General features: G+C 46.3%; 1 protein-coding gene across 1 annotated transcript; it reads right to left on the minus strand.

The window, feature by feature from the left end:
- Positions 1–872: 872 nt before the first annotated feature.
- POLDIP2 (DNA polymerase delta interacting protein 2) lies at positions 873–17,861 on the minus strand. Its single transcript, XM_066599712.1, has 11 exons — positions 17,677–17,861; positions 14,575–14,656; positions 9,025–9,122; positions 7,979–8,075; positions 7,520–7,595; positions 6,385–6,492; positions 5,358–5,494; positions 3,673–3,699; positions 2,023–2,148; positions 1,858–1,937; positions 873–1,275 (listed from the first exon to the last, which is right to left on the minus strand). The coding sequence occupies exons 1-11, from the start codon at positions 17,835–17,837 to the stop codon at positions 1,161–1,163; spliced, it is 1,107 nt and encodes a 368-aa protein (XP_066455809.1). The 5' UTR covers positions 17,838–17,861; the 3' UTR covers positions 873–1,160.
- Between the last annotated feature and the right edge of the window lie 19 nt (positions 17,862–17,880).

The following is a 17,880-nucleotide window of genomic DNA, read 5'->3' on the forward strand; positions in this document are numbered from 1 at the left end:
AAATGCCATGGAACAGCACAGAGTGAAGGCAGCAGCTAAATTCTGCATCAAAACCAAAGAAATCCATATAAACCACCTGAAATTCTTCTTTTCTGGCCCAACTCTAATTTTTACGCAGTGTTTGAAACAAACCCAAGTTGATATAAAAAATGCATCTCCACCATTAAGAAAAACTCTGTCCTCTACACAATTGTATTCCTTCTGCCCAGAGTCTGAGGGGTGGTACCCGACAGACTCACCCGGCATATTACATTGAGATTAGAGAATCTAGAAGCCTCCACTGATAACACCATTTGTTGGAATTTTAAATTCTGACTAAGTTTTTAAACAACTAGTGCTTATATGATACCATAGTTAGACAAAAGTGCAATTCACCTAACATGACATTTTTCTGCTGAAAGAGCCTGCTCAAGTGCTGACCACTAGAGGGTTTCTCCTACTTTCAACTTGCTGTCAAGTGTTATCTGTTATTGGAGACTGAATAATGGGGAGGGAAAAGTCATTCTGTTTACTGAAGTCCACAATCAGAGGGGGCAGGGAGGAAGAAAGACTCCCACGGATGTGCTGTTAGAGCTAATGGGGAGTTATTTGCTGCCATTTATTCACATCTCCACTGCTCAGTACTGCTGTACACTGTCCTACATGCAGATAGGTTACAGGCAGAGCAGAATCTTCAGATGTCTGTACAGTGTATACAGTACAGCAGCGAAGCTTTCTCCCGCCAGTTCTGAGAATCAGATACAGCCTGCAGAGGGAGAAAATGCAGGATAAAAGTCATAATGACCAGACGTATGGTTATTCATCATGTAAACACAGAGTAGCTTCTCTAAAGAGGCGGGTATGCTTTAAAAAAAATATAACAAAGTGCTCACTTCGATAAAATTATTACTTTATTGAAGAAAAAAAAAACTGAAGAAAAATAAAATAACTTTAATTCCTAGCAGGCTCTTGGGTGATTCAGAAGGAAGGTTCGGCTGTGTAGGAATTTACTAAGAATGCAGCAGCTTCTTTATCACGAAGGTGGATCCCAACACAACTCTTCCATCAAAAGCTAGACATTAGGGATGCAAATATAACAAAGCTCCCTTCTGAAGTTTTGGAACTCAATGGTCTGAAAGTTCTACAAAGTGCGTTTCAGTCAAGGCTGGGTGTGGACATCACTACCAGTGAAGACCAGATGGAGGAGTTTTCTCATCCTTGTTACTCTCCAGGGAGAAAGGAGGAATTCTGACATCAAAATGGGATCCATCAGGTCGCTCAAACCGGAACGTTCCCCTAAAAACACAAGGATAGTGTAATGGTAAGAATCTGTACTGCATATTAAATGTATCACAATAAAACAGCTTCCAAAGAAAGAATCAATTCAAAGCTAGGGTGGGTGTTACTAAAAGCTGTGTGCCAATGGTGAAAGTTATCCCCCGGACAGGGAATGGTGTTCTGATTGGCGTCGACCCCGAGAAAGGTTGTCCCAAAGCTCCTCGCATAAATGGAGCAGTGGTCCACATTTAAATGGAACTGCCAGATAGCCTAGTTCAAGTGCTTGGCCATCTCTGGCAATTCAATGGAAAGGAATTGAGCAGTGGTGAAGCATTCCACTCATGTAGGAAACTCTGAGACCCCTGTTCTCAGAATCAGTGAGGGTCCCGGTGTTCAGACCCCCACCAATCAACAAGATATCCCCTCTATCCTGTGGATAGCCTTCAGCACCGGTACAAAACATTTCAGTACCACTTATTATGCAACACAGTATAGGACCATCTGGTCACTGGTTGTATTCACAAGATTGGTTATCAAGCCGTTGCTAAAAGTGAACCATGGTGTAAAAAAAAAAAAAAATAAAAGTGAGAAGTGTCTGACCACATATGACCACTGGAAGCTTGTAGAGATACATGACTACTATACTGGAAGGCTGGCTGCTCCTTGGAAAGTACCGGCTCCTAAATGTGATACAAAACACAAAAAGTCAGTGCAAAATTCACAAGTGATCAGAAAACATGCAAACAAATCAAGTGGTGCCCTTACCCTGCCCACAACACCACGACCTCTCACAGTTTCCAGTGTACCCGAGAGGCTAAAAATCCGCCAGTGGCGTTCTCTCAACTGAACTACTTCGACACCAAGGTTCTCCAGACGGATGCAGTAACGCCACTGTATATGTAATGCAAATAAAGTTACTGGCAGACAATGTTAGAACTTTAGAAAGCTAGTACCACTTAAAGAATTTATTTAAAGAGTGTAGCGCTGGTGGTCAATGAAAAACCACATGCAACAGTACTTGCTATAAGCCTCACCTTTGCCATGTAGCAGCTGTCCTCCAGAAGTGTAGGTCACATTGCTACACACTCCAGTAGCTGACTAAAGACCTCCACCAGAAGGCAGCCCTGTTCTCTCTATCCTAGGCATCTGTAACCAAAAGAAGGCCTCTCTGCTACGCTTAAGGTAATCAATAGAGGCTGTGCAACATGGATGTCCTGCCAGTTATAAGCCGAAAACAGAGTCAAAGGCTCTGTCCACTGCTTGAATGTGTATAGCATGGGTATGTGTGCTACTGGAGCAAAGGAGGGGGGATGAGAGTACATGGCAAAGTTAAGACTTATTGTAAGTACTTCAACAATGGAGGTTGTGCTGGGGACTGCCACACAATATAATGGCTTTGTGTGAATAAATGGAATCCGTGTAAAACAGACAATTCTGTTGCAGGTCTTTGGCTCCATGTGAATGTCCCCTTAATGGTTTATTAAGAAAAAACCTGAATAGCAAACCTTTTAGATATTAGAAAAGGAACATCACAAGCCATGTATTAGGAAAGGGAGGCTTGAAGTACACCACTTTGACTTGTTGGACAATCTAGCCAAAGTAAGGGAGTCTGTTGATTCTGAGGGTCCTCAAGTTTTCAATCCTGGAAGGAGCATTGAGGAGTACAAGTATAGGACAACCATGGCTCTCCTGTACCGTACAAGGGCTATTGGTCTTTGTGATGACATCAGAAGCTGTGGCCACGCCAAGCAGGAGAACAACAAATTGGAAATGTGATTTGACAGCAAAGCTGAGGAAATGCTGATGAGGGAGGAAAAAAGGATGGGGACAGATAGGAAGGCATCCTAAATGTCCTTTTATGGCAGGAACTAATTGGACTCCACTGAAGCCATTGGTCTATGTTGCAATCCCTTATGCCTAGTGCCCACGGCTGTGACAGGCTCCGCAAGCGGAATCAGTCACGGCGCCCCCCAGGAGACCCCATACTCCCCTCCGGATTCGCTGCCCCGCATCCCGTGCCAGTGCACATGCACAGTACAGCGCATGACGCGCCAGCCGCATCATGACGCAGGCGTCGGTGGGCGGGGAAGCGTTTTCATGCTATCTAGCGGAAGATATCATGACGGACGGCTTCCATTGACTGCAGGTAATTTCACGGGGTGGAATTCCACACCGTAAGCATTGCGCTATTAGGTTCAATAGAACCTAATAGCTGCGGGGCAACGCCGTGGATTTCCGCCACGTGATACGTGGCAGAAATCCGCCCATGGGAATTAGGCCTTAGAAGCCGTTTTGGGAATATTTATCAAACATTGAAGGAAAAAAAAAAAAGCACACGCACTACAGTACAGGCCTAAATTCTGTCTGAATTTTTTAGTCACGTTTTGCGTTACTATTGAAGAGAGTGTTACTTACCCAGTAGACATGGGAATTTTGAGCTTCCTGTAATGGGAAAAATATATTATTAATTAGTAAAAATGTAAAACAAGGTCATTCATCATGTACACAATTGTTTCTCCATTCCAGAGCATCTACTGTTTTGATGAATACGATTATATTTTGGGTGTTCATTAAAACTATCCGGTCCCAGGACAAAGTTTGTCTGGCAACTCAGGTAGGGAGGGGGAATATTACCTGGTGGCCCTTCTACAGATCCACTTGTTACTAGGGTCCCTCCGAAGTATCTCAAGCCAGTCATGGCAGTGCCATCACTTCTTGATTCACATAGTCCATTGGTAAATCAGACAATGCATTCCTTCTTTTGGATTGGCCAGTGGTGCTCACATAAGCAGCACTAATGAATCTGCAGCATGTAGGTTATTAATGCACAGTGTACAACTAGTAGCGACAGGACTCTTGCAGCCATCCTGGAATCAAACAATTAACCACGACCTGTCCGTCCGTGAGTGACTTACATGCTCCGCCCCTGATCACATGATGGTGATCATCAAAAGCCCTTCATCCCCAGTGAGGGAGTTATTTACTCCGCCCCTGATCACTGGACTGACATCACAGATTCTGTACGCACACGTCTGCTGATCGGCTAGGTGTTCGTTAGTATTCCATAGGAACTGAGGCCGCAGAAGGTTTGTAGTCTGCCTGTAATCTGCACAAGGATGAGGGTCCTTTGACGTCACAGTCATGTGATAAGGGGCAGAGCATGCAAGTCATTTACTATGGATAAGTGTCATGTGATCAGGGGAAGAGCACAATGGTAACGCCATCACAGGTACATCATCTCCAGTGTTGTGCTGCTTATGATCCCTGTTGTATGGGATGAACAATGTAGCAGTGCTGTGTGTGTGACGTGCATGTAGCAGGGCTGTGTGTGTGACGTGCATGTGGTACAGCTGTGTGGCCACCAGAAACACAGGTACTATAATTTCCTAATAATTACCAGTATCACAGAAGGGCTGGAAGAATAAGCGGATCTGCAGCAGAATGAGGACAGCAGAAAACTCCCCCAGAAGGTCGCTTTAAGGAGAAATGAAGATGGCCACAACAGCTTCTCTGACCGACTAATGCACACTGGGCATTCGTTTAAGACACTACACCTGCTTTGATTAACCAGTGCTGTCCACATGGTCACTTCTGACCAGTCACAGTAGCATGTAGCGCCTTAAACTACTGATTCAGCCATCTTTGTTTCTCCCGGCCTGGAGGGTTGCTTTAATACATATGCAATTTAAATTAAAAGGATTTACAATACTTAAATAACCCCTTTACATGTGTAAAAAAGAAGAATTAAATTAGGTTTGCAGCAAATATCAGGTAGGCACACAAGTGAAGAGGTCTGGATGCAAGGTAGAATTCTAAAAGTATAGATCAATAGAACATGCAAAAAGGGCATAGAACAGACAATGCTCTGTTCACAATTCCACTAATTTCTGTACCGACACAAAAAAAGAAAATGAAAATAACAGCCTGCCAGATCTGTGAAGCGATGGCACCAACAGCACCCAATGACTGTTTAGTGCATTTAGAACGAAAACCCCAGACGGAACCTGCGGACAGAAGTGTGAATACAGCAGTGTTCCCATTAGGGTAATGGAATTGCTACATGAGGTGGTCCCAACAATGGCTAAAGCAGTATAACACACCCTCATTCCCATGTAGAAGGGAATCACTGTGACACGGATATTCTCAGTTGTCTCCCTATGCACATCAGACAGCTCCAGCCAAGGATGATTCTTCTCCTGCCATGCACGAAGTGTTTCACGCGCTGTAAATGGTGGCACTTCAAAGAAAAAAGTAAGGCAATTTGATAGGACTTAATCCAACATTGAAAGGGGTTGTTTGAGAATAAGCTTTTATCACCTAACTATAGAATTCAGTGATACAAATCTGATCGGTTGGGGTTCCACCACCGACACCCCCACCAATCATGAGAACAGGAGTTCCATGTAGCCCTTTCCTCGTTGCAGCCTCCATAAGGAGGACAAGCCTGAATGAAGCAGTACCCCGAGAAGGTGTGTTGCTGCTCCCTTCATTTCAATAGATCTGCAAAGACAACCGTGTACAAGCGCTTTGCCATCTCCAGCAGTCCCATTAAAAGGGACAAAGAGGAAGGGCATTTATTCAGCCACTGCTCCATTGAATGTCCTCCTCACTTGGGGAGGATTGCCATTATGGAAGAAAGGTGAACACAGATTCTTATGATCGATGGTGGAGCCAGCGATGAGATATGGACAGATCAGACTCATCTCCTATCCAGTGAACAGGTGTCAAGTCTATTTAAGGACAACTCCTTTAAAGCCACCCTCCAGTTTCAGGACAAAACTATTAAATGCAGTTGCTCCTCTCTGCCGCCCCTCCAATCCACCAGCTCTAGGACCTACTTTTAGCTGTCCAAGATGGCTGCAGCAATTTTCTAACTACCTAATGCACAATGTGCATTGCTACGATTGGCCACAGTTGCTCATGTTATTAGCACTGGACAATCAAGAGCAGATAAAGGGCATTGGTAGCCTAACACTGTACCCAATGCATTGTGGGAGATTAGGTAGTCTGAAGATTAGGTCAGTGATCTTGGATTGCCAAAAACCCCATCCAATCTTGGACAAAATTTTGTCCAGAAACTGAAGGCTTGCTTTAATAAATACAGCCAAGGTGAATATTGTAACTTACCTTTGGCTTGATCGTAGCTCAAGAACCTTTCAAATAGTTCATGTTGTATGGGGACTTGATCAGTAGAGTTGTAGGGAAGTATATCTTCATGACTTACATAATCTAAACCTTTAAGGGATACAAGAGGGGGGACAAAAAAAAAAAAAAAAAAAGTTTTTAGGCAGCAAATGCATGCATTTCAGCTGTCCACTATGGACATTTTCTGTTACCTACGTCCCTCAGCAAATAAGAAAGTCACAGATTGTTGCTAGTTCCCTGAGAAATCTACTATAATATGCATGACAGTCTAGTTGCCAATACTTCCAGCACAGCCACAGGGGAAATGCAGCTTTAGGACTTCTTCACAAAAGCAGTTATATCTGTGTATGGAGCAGTCAGATAGGCTTCGTAGACAAGTGTCTTTTTACACAGAACTATACCCATGGTCTATTGGAATAATTGGAGCATGGCCTTCCTATTGTGGCCCAATTTATCAGATGACGGTCACTCATTCACACTAGCGGGTGCAAAAAGAAATAGAAGTGTGTGCAGTTTTTCATAAATCATTACTAAGCAATGCTAAAAGAAAAAAAAAAGGTGCAGGCCCATTTTCCTCACGCAGAGACATGTAATACATACAGATTAAAATCCGTTGTGTTGAGGGGCAGGGAAGAACGAGGAGTGAAATCTCCTCCAGCCGTCCCGACCCCTGCTGGCTGCTCTGTGAGCGAGCCAGCAATACTCGCTCCCATGTGGCAGCACAAGAGCGAGTACACACAGGGACGAGTGTCGGGCATAGTTTGCAAAATTCATTTAAACTAACGAAAATGCACTAAACTAGTTGAGTCTACACGCAAAACCATTGTGCACTATTTGTTTACTTTTTGTTAGTTGCTCACTCTCAACTGGCATGAAAATAATCGCTGGTTCGCTCACTTCTCGCTGCATCTAAACGCTCCCCACTGAGTGTTTCACGTAGAAATGTACAACACTGAGCGAGAAATTAGTAAGAAGTGATCAGCGATGATCTGCCAGTCCAAGTTTTCTGCACAAGCAGTGACGTCAGCCGACAGTCGTCCCGTGTAAATGGTGTATTAACCATAATATACCTTGTCTTTTACAAAAATAACAAAACAACTCAGCATAAAAGACTTACCAGGAATTGCATATAAAGCTCGACTATCATCATGATTAGCAAGGAACGTCACGGCTTCCGTTTGTGACCTCTGAGACTGATAAAGACAGGGGAAAAAAAAAAAACACTATTCAAGACATTTAGATTTATTCAACCCTTTTCCTCCCACACAGTTATAAATCTCTAGATGTGCGAGTATCAGTGAGTGCAAGGAAAAAGCAATAATTCAGCTATTCGACTTTTCAGTTTTACAAATGCTTTGGCTCTTCTCATGTGGTATATTGGCACAGGGCAGATTTGTTGTGAAAGTTTCTGTGGCTGCCCCATATATTGACATAAGCTTGCAGAACACCCCTGCACATGCTTCAAAAACAACCCATTAGATAGAAGATTTAAAAAATTTGTTAGACGTTTCTGCAACAAATCTGCTGTGTGTGAACATGCCTTACAATTCAGATCCCATTAACGAATCACACCTACTATGTGGGGGCAGTCCCGTGCATCTATAAGTACTTGGTAATAGGTGTGTGTTTTGCCCTTGACCTCTTTGGATCCATGAACTGTTGAAGTCTCCGACCTGAAAATAAATTTTTAATTAAAAAAAAAAAAATTAGTTAAAGGGTATTTGCCTTTAAAGGGACACAAACGTTTCAAACTTTTGCTTAAATGATACCCAGTGAGATAATTTAGCAAAACTTCCATTTGCTATATTTACCAAGAATAGACTTTTTTCCTCTCTCTTCAGGACAAAAAAAAAAAAATCACTCTAAAGTGCTGTCTTGCTCGCTTGCTGTCCACCATCTGCCCTCACAAGATTGACATCAAACACTAGAGCAAGGGGGATGAGTAGTCATGCCTATTGGACTGTATGCAGAGAGGAGGGGGAGGGAGAGCCAGTCACACAGATATGAATGCTGGAGCTAGCGCTGAGATATCTGCTGCTGTTCATATACATGTACGATACTACATGAGATTGTGTGTAAAGGCCCATTTAGACAGGATGTGTGTCGGGCAAACAATGTAGTATTGTGGGCTCAGAGCGGGGAGGCTGCAGGAGATACCTCTCCTCACGCTCTCTTGCCCCTCTCCATTGACATAACATAGCGGCCATTCAATACTGAACAGCTGCTATTTACACTGAACGATCAGCATTCAGCTCATTGTCCATCATTTATGCTGCATCGTTTGCCTACAGTCGTCCCATCTAAATGGGCCTTAAAACAGAATCTCTGTACACTCTATATAACAGCACAATAAGCAAAGCGGAGGTTCCTCCCAACAGTCCTAAGAGGATGAAGAATCAGATGTACAACTTGCAGGTTGAAAGAGAAAAAAAATATATACAGGATGCAAGTCATAATGGTCAAAAAGTGTTATTCTTCATTTATACACACAGCAGCTTATTTTGAAAAGTAGTCTAAAAACTCAGGTAAGACTTAATTAGGGAAATTCATATTAATCAACTTTTTGCTAAGTTATATTATTGAAATCATATAAGGCGTAAAACAAATTAAAACCCAACTCACTTCTCCGAGACGGGTGAAGAGACATCTCGATCATATAACCTTGCCTGCCATGGAAACAGAACGATGCCTCTATATCCAAAGACGCTGTGCAGGAACAGCTGTGCAGCAAAACACACCAAGGGGATAACAGATTACGGCCCAAACACATACATCTAAAGAAGCCCATCACATAACCAGCATAACTTCGTACAGTAGGTTTTCCTGCAACAAGTATTTATCGCCTATTCACAGGATAGTTGATAAATGTCCACCTGCTGGGGGCCCAATCACTAGGACCCATGATTGCCAAAATAGGGTCCTGGGCTCCCATTCCTCTGCAGTGAGGAGAAGGTTGAACATGGCATCAGTAAGGCTGAGCGCTGCCACTCTATTCAATGTTTACAGAGCTGATGGAAATAGCCAAGCACTGTACTCCATTTCCATCAGTCCCATACACTATGACTAGAGCGTCAGCTCACGTGCTCAATCACTGCTCTATTCAGACGCCTTCTCACTGCAGCCATGTACTGAAGAGAAACGAAGGGCTCAGAATCCCTGTTATACTGGATGGTGGATGGGCGATAAATATTGATCAAGTATTTAAAGGAGTGTTCCACAATCAAGACATCTATCTAGAGGACATTCAAACACTTCTTTTAAAAAGTTCCACTGTAACCGAGGCATCTATAGGAGCCCCAGATACAGGAAAAAACATCCCCTATACTGACACTAGTCACTGGCAGAGTCGGGCTGGGGTCTGCTGGTCATGCTAGGGGGTCACCTGCAATGTATTTTAGGAGTCCAGTAGAAAAAAAAAAATAGCACTGCCACTTCCTCTGTTCACCATATAGCGCTTATTAACCCCTTAAGGACATGGCCTATTTTGGCCTTAGGGACGCAACAATTTTTCAAAAGTCATAACTTTATTTTTCCACCGACGCGGCCGTATAGGAGCTTGTTTTTTGCGTGGCGAACTGTAGTTTTTGATGGTGCCATTTTTGGGTACATAGACTATATTGTAAAACTTTTTTATTATGCAGCATAAATGACACAATCCTTTTTTTCTGCGGGCCGGTACGATTACAAGGAAACCAAAATTCTTTCATTTTTTTTTTTTTAGGGTCTTCCACTTTTCTGCAATAAAACCCCTTTTTAGAATTTTTTTTTTTCTAAAATCACTGCATTCAAAGTCCGGTAACGTTTTTATTTTTCTACGGACCAAGCTCTGTGAGGGCTTATTTTTTGCGAGACGAGCTTTAGTTTTTATTGGTACCATTTTGGGGTACATACGGCTTTTTTGATCACTTTTATTGCATTTTTAGGGAGGCAAAACGCTAAAAGGTAGCATTTTTGCCTCAGTTTAGCCTTTTTGTTTTTTTACACTTTTTTATTGGCGGAGTCAAAAGCATGCGTAACGTATTGTACGCATCGTTACGGATGCGACAATACCAAATATGTAGGATTTTAAATTTTCTTAAATTTTTTTTAACCTTTTTTATGCTAATATGACAAAAAGCACAAAAAAGGTTTAACATTATTTTTTCACATTTTTCTTTTTTGTAAATTTTTTTTTTTTTTTTTTTTTACATAATTTGTGTCCCTCTGAGAGACTGGCAGCACAGCACTGATGATCGCTGTGTTAAGACATGGCAGGGCTACTGCCATGCCTTATCGCTTATGCAGTGATCACAGGCTATGGCAATACAGGACGCCGGTATCTGGTGTCCTGTTGCCATAGCAACCAGCCGGGCTCCCTGTGATTATATCACGAGAGCCTGGCAACTTCAGAGGGAGCGCGCTCCCTCTGTGAACCCTTCCCATGCCGCGATCTACATAGATCGCGGCAGGGAAGGGGTTAACAGCGGGGGGGGGGGGGGGGGGGGGACATCTCCAATGCAGCCCCACTGTTGCACTTACAATCTCGCGCTATCCCCAGGAAGTAAGTTTACGCCCTGTTGCAGGAAGTAACCCCCTGCCAGGACGTAAACTTGCGCCCTGGAGTGAGAAGGGGTTAAAATGCCATGCCGTCTGGAAAAGAGACGGTAGAAATGGTAATAAAAAAAAAATCTTATTTGTATAGCGCTAACTTATTCCGCAGCCCTTTCAAGTAATTTCGTTTTTTTTTTTAACTCGTTTTATTGAAAGGTAAACAGCATGCCAAAACATTTGCAATACAAAATCATGCATGGATGCTGGAGATCAACCAGCCACATCCCTGGCAGTGTTTAGTGACTACAGTATAGTTCATAAATGAGAAGGGGAGGAAAAAAAGTAGCAGCAATAGGATACAAAATAAAAATTGTATACCATTTATAAGTATATAATCTAAAGGGGACAAAGCATAAGAAGAAGCAAAGTTGTCGGGATACTCTCATATGAGATACTTTGGTCAAACAGCCAAGAGTGGAAATTAGATCCCTTAACCCTTTCCAATCCACTGACGTCTGAAGACATACTGATTGAAGGCTGTACAGCTCCGATGTCGGAAAACCTCCGGCAGGGTATTCTTACTGTATATTACTGGCCGCTCTGTTGTCAGGGGCCTCTCCAGCCTGTCCCATACCGCAGTGTTGGCTCTAGCCAGCAGATGGCGTCAATGTATAATGGTAGAAAGGGAAAGCCCCCTAGGAAACCCTGAATCCAAAATTGGATTGCAAAGGGTTAACTCATCTTCAATACCCTCTGATTACTGAGGTCACCTTTGCAGTGCTGATATAGCTGAGGTGAGCGATGAGTCGCACCATTGACCCCACACTTTATGGAATTTGTCCGGGCACTTGCGTGGCTTATAGACCAGGTTGTTGTAGGGAATGGTTGAGTTAGTGAGCTTTCTCCACATTGTCAAGGATGGGCCCCTCGGGTCCATCCAGCGCAGCGCAATAACCTTCCTAGCTAGAAACAGGACCTCTCGTAGGAAAACGATCGTAGTGTTGCCATTGTTCTGCATCAAGGACACCAAAAACACAGGTTTCTGGGGCAGCGGGAACCTGGACGTTAAGAATTACAGACAGGTTTGCGACCTCACCCCAGTATGACCGGATCGTCGGACAGTCCCAGATCATGTGCCAGAAATCAACATATGTGCATGAGCATCGGATACAATGTGTAGATAGTTCCTGCCCATCCTATGTAGTCTCACCGGGGTGAGGTAACACTGATGCACTATGTATAGCTGAATCATTCGGTTTACTGAAGGCGAAACAAATAAAGGAGATTGTAATACATCTTGAAATGTGTCTTCCGTGAGTGCTGGGATCAGGGACTTCCATTTGAATAGGGCAGGAGGGATTTCCACGGGGCCCCTGCGATCGCAGAATTCCTATTAGTGGGTAATGGGATATAGTACTGCTTGCAGACGGAAATTGCATCTGTAGCGCATGCCGGATCTGAAGATACCTATAAAAATGGGGTCAGGGTATTTGGTATCGATTCTGCAGTTGCTCAAAGGATAACAAGGCATTAGAGTTATAAAGATCACCCAAGTACGTTATACCGTACGACTCCCACACCTCAAGGTCAGCCAGTGGCAGCAGCTCCCCCAGCCCAGGGTTCCTCCACAGTGTCATATCCGCAGCAATGTCGGAAAACCCGCTCACCTTCCTAGCCCGGCGCCAGACTTGCATCGCCAGTCTGTGGATGGGTAATATCTTTCCCGTCACGGTGGCAGGGAATTCCAACACCGACCAAAGGCTAGAAATATTTAGAACGTGAGCTAAGTGGGCTTCGGAGTTAGGCAATGGGCTATCTCCCAACCAGCATTTCAAATGGATCAATTGGCTAGCTATATAGTACAAGAACAGATCTGGAAGTGCCGACCCAGCAATTTTTGGGGGGCCTCTGGAGAGTGGCGAGTTTTAATTTTGGGCAGGAACTTCCCCATATAAAGGAGGACATGAGAGAATTCATGGTCCAAAAAAATCTCCCCGGGACGGGCACGGAGGTGTGCTGCAGGATATAAAGGTACTTGGGCAGGAATATCATCTTGATTAAATTAATGCAGCCCACCACTGATAGAGGCAGGGATCCCCAGACTCTGAATGTGGACTTAAACAGGTCTACCAGGGGAAATACGTTCAGATCCAGAGTTCGACCCATGGAATTGGTGATCTGAACACCCAAATACTTAGTCGTTAGTGATTTGTAGACCGCAGAGTGAGTCCATGAGCCGCAGGGGGCTCTGTGCAGACACTGGCATTAAGGCGGATTTTGACCAGTTAATATGTAAGCCTGAGTATGACCCAAATTTGATAATGATATCCATGGCGCAAGGCACAGAGATCAGGTTGGGCATGAAGAGCATAAGGTCATCGGCGTATAACGCCACACGGTCCTCCCTATCCCCCACCACAATCCCACGGTATGCCGGACACGCCCGGAGCATGATAGCCAGTGGTTCCATGGCCAGAACGAAGAGGAGTGGAGAGAGGGGGCATCCCTGCCTCGTACCTCTGCATAAAGGGAAGTATGGAGAGCAGGTGCCGTTCACTGAAACGAACGCCAAGGGCGTTTTGTATATTAGGGACCGTTGAATAAATCCATCTCCAAATCCGAATCTCTTCAGCACCTGGAGTAGGAAGGGCCATTCAATAGAGTCGAAGGCTTTATTGGCATCCAAGAAGGCTAGGGCCCGGTCCATCTCTCCCGCGGACTCAACCTGCCTTACTACCTGGACCCATCGTAGATTTTCTCTTGTAGATTTCCCTGGTCTGGGTGTATTAGATCTAGAATAACAGTGTTAAAGCGCCGGACCAACATTTTAGTTAAGAGCTCATAATCTGAATTAAGAAGGGAGATAGGCCTATAGGAGCCACAGTCTAATGCATCCTTTCCAGCTTCAGAATAAGTACAATTGTGGCCTCATAGAAGGATGGGGGCAGAGATCCATTTCTGTAAGCCGCGGGGAGGAGCATCTCTTGATATTTTGAGTATACCTCTATCAGTAGACCATCAGGGCCCGGAGCCTTACCTCCAAAAGGGCTTCCGACAGTTCTGTCAATGTGAATGGGGCAATCTATTAGCATCTGTTGGTCCAGGGCAAGCACAGGAAAATTAAGATTTAATAGATAGCCACAAGCTCTTGCTGGGTGGCGTGGAATCCAGTAGCGTACAGCTCACTGTAGAAGCGCTGAAAATGCGCCAATATTCGTTTCTTTTCACGAAGAGTAATTTATTTATTACCCCCCGCCAAGCTGGGTACTCATTTTACAAACCTCAGAAAGATGGAAGGCTGAATCAACCGTGAGTCAGCTACCTGAACCATGCGGGGATTGAATTCAAAACCTTCAGGTTGGGAGCGAGAGCTTAAGACTGCAGTTCAGCTGCCTTAGCACTCTGCGCCAAACTGCTTCTGATCTCCAGGTCCTCAGCTGCCTGTCTGACAACTGAGCACTCTCACTGCTTCCGCTAGATTGCAGAAGCTTTAATCTCGTGCCATAAATTTACACTGGTGCAAGTTGAAACCCCAGGATCAAGCGCCATATGTTTACAGCACTTGGTCCTTATTGGGTTAACAAAATGATTGCATGTAATAAAAAAAAAAACAAACAAAAAAAAAACAAAACAAATCCTTACCTGACCCGTTTCATATTTTCCCTGTTGTTTTGGCACCTCAAACACCCCCACTGTCTCCAAGACTTTACCTTCTGGCCGATTCCTAGAAAGACAGAAAAAGGAAAGTGATATACATCTATAAGAATAAGGCCGCCTGCGGACGGGCGGAAATTCCGCGGCGGGATTTCCTGCGGAATTTCCGTCCTTGGAAGCTGCCATAGGATTGCGTTAGCAAACTCAATCCTAGGCAGATGGCTACGGTTTGGCCGCGCGAAATTTCGCGCGGCAAACAAACAGCAGCATCTTCTATTTCTATGCGGGGCAGCCGACATGAAAGATCCGGAGCTACGGGGCGAGTACATGCTGCTCTCTGCAGGCGCTCGGGTCGGGTCCCGCGGCGAGAATTCTCGCTGCGGGATCCGACCCGGCCGTCTGCAGGCGGCCTAAGAAATTCTATGCCTGCATCCCCTCCTCTACCGTGTACCAGGCAGTGCTGTAGAGAAACTAAGAGGCGGCTGTACATTGCGCTCCAGATGGCCTACAGCTAGAGTTTCTGTAAAAACGTTTGACATGTCAAAAGTTAGTTAAAAGTGCAGATACTCTTTTAAGAGGTTCCGAGACTTCATTTTTTTCCCCTAGTGTCCCAAATAAAGGGCCATTTACACGGGACGATCGCCGCGCAAATTTGTTCAAATGAATGACAATGCACCATAATCGTTATGTCTAAATGCACAGCCAGCGTTCACTATTCGTTTTTCGCTTACTTTCAACCAGCATATAAATCATTGCTGACTTCTCGCTGCGTGTAAACGCTCCCGGCTCAGCGTTCACACATGTGAAGTGCTGAGCGAGAAACCCGCGATACTCAGCAGTGATCTCCCTGTCTAAACGCTCTGCACGAGCGCCAACAAGTAGCGGTGACGTCCCCCGCTCGTGTAGAGGGTTTAGAAGACAGTGGTCCCGTGTAAATGTAGCATTAGGCCCCTCACACACTGCGTCTGCAAAACGTTGTGCCGCAATTGTTATCGGTATTTTCGAACACGTTACGGCGTTGATGCTGCTTTCTAATACACCCCATCAGGGTGATGGGTGATGAGTTAGATTAAAAATCGCCAAAATTGAGCAGACGGTGCAGGTCTGCGAGGCCCAATTAAAATCAATGGGAGCGTTGTAAAGAGATTATGGCGGCGTTCGAAATGATGATATGGTAATCGTGTAAAAAGTGCATTGGAGTGTGGCTGACGTCACCGCTGAGGTCATCAATGCTCGTGCTTGTACTAGTATTAGCGGCACACCAGGCGATGTAGGCAAGATCATTAGTGATGGGCCATACACTTCTCAGGCTGGAAAAGAACAAGTCAGGGAAGGATCGGGACATCAGCAGAAGTCCAGAATCTAGCAACTATATGATAAAGATGCCAACACTGCCCCGTCAGTAGGGCAATAACCACAATAGTCCTTCGGTGTGAAAGGGCTTTAAGGTCATAATGTTAAGCAAAAATGGATGTGAAGCGTTCCGTATAAACGCAGCCAACGAACGAACGATAAATCGTTAGCTTTTCGTTCATTTTATGCAGACACAAGTCATCGCTGGCTCGTTCAGCTGAGCGCTCCGAGCTGGGTATGCAGAAGGCAGAAAGCACCACCCCCGTCCACCTAGTTTAGCGTATTTTGCACACTCCGTTTTCTGTGAGCCATGGCAAAGCTAACATCATTGGGGCTTCTTGTGGGGTTTTTTGCATGTGGGAAAAAAAAAGAAGGATGACCCGTGGATGCAAGGTGGATGTAAAAATCTGCACATATGCAGCAAAAGTGCAGGTAAGAAGCGCGCACAGCGAAAATGGTGTTTAAGGGGCAAAACTGCACCCCCTGCGAGAACGAGGCTTGAGGCGACCTCAGATGCGACTACTGTCATCCGACTGGTCACATGATGGAGCACAGATGAAACGGTTCCGTGTAAACATGGCCACCGACCGGGTGACGAGGGAGAATTCCTTCCCTAGTCGCTTAGTTTCAGCTCACCGAACAATAGTCGCTGGTTGATTAATCATCATCCGCTATAAACTGGTAGTCGTTAGCTGTCAACGACTATTTCTGCCCTCGGTAAGGAGCGGGGTGGCTCAGCTCCTCCCACCGCTCGCGCCTCCCGTCTTGAACATTTTTGCCCTTGTTCCTAAAAACAAATAGGTGCGAGTGATAACCGACTGAGCCGTGCCCGCCGGTCCGCTGCGGACGAGCCGCGTGGAAACTGATATGCGGCACAGAATTCAAATCCGGACCTCGCTGCCAGCAGATGCCCGACCGTGGTACTGCGGCACGGGGCAGGACCCCGCTGCCAGCGGATGCCCGACCGTGGTACTGCGGCACGGGGCAGGACCCCGCTGCCAGCGGATGCCCGACCGTGGTACTGCGGCACGGGGCAGGACCCCGCTGCCAGCGGATGCCCGACCGTGGTACTGCGGCACGGGGCAGGACCCCGCTGCCAGCGGATGCCCGACCGTGGTACTGCGGCACGGGGCAGGACCCCGCTGCCAGCGGATGCCCGACCGTGGTACTGCGGCACGGGGCAGGACCCCGCTGCCAGCGGATGCCCGACCGTGGTACTGCGGCACGGGGCAGGACCCCGCTGCCAGCGGATGCCCGACCGTACTACTGCGGCACGGGGCAGGACCCCGCTGCCAGCGGATGCCCGACCGTACTACTGCGGCACGGGGCAGGACCCCGCTGCCAGCGGATGCCCGACCGTACTACTGCGGCACGGGGCAGGACCCCGCTGCCAGCGGATGCCCGACCGTACTACTGCGGCACGGGGCAGGACCCCGCTGCCAGCGGATGCCCGACCGTACTACTGCGGCACGGGGCAGGACCTCGCTGCCAGCGGATGCCCGACCGTACTACTGCGGCACGGGGCAGGACCTCGCTGCCAGCAGATGCCCAGGCGGCACACTAATCTGGACTGCCCCTAGGATGACCTCCTGCCAGATACCAAGGTGTCATTGCCAACACGTGACCGCGGTTACAGACGCACAGCGCCCCCCAGTGGCAGCGCAGTCAGGTCAGCGACCAGCGCAGCGCTCCCTACAGAGCAGATGTACAGGATGTGCCGCACATAACCCGCATCACCTGGAGGACAGCGTCCGGTCCTGCTGATAGCGGCAGCCGCACACAGGCCTCAGCAGCGCGCACCGGGCCGGCCGGAACTCCGCACCCACACTGTGTGCCAGGCCTCCCCGCAGCAAGCGGTTGACCGCCGACAGGCTGCGCCGTGCTGCACAAGCCGCCATGGTGCTCCGCAGAGCCGTACGTATGACGTCACGACGCTCGTCA

This window comes from Eleutherodactylus coqui, chromosome 4, assembly GCF_035609145.1.
Source record: "Eleutherodactylus coqui strain aEleCoq1 chromosome 4, aEleCoq1.hap1, whole genome shotgun sequence".
Taxonomy (NCBI): domain Eukaryota; kingdom Metazoa; phylum Chordata; class Amphibia; order Anura; family Eleutherodactylidae; genus Eleutherodactylus; species Eleutherodactylus coqui.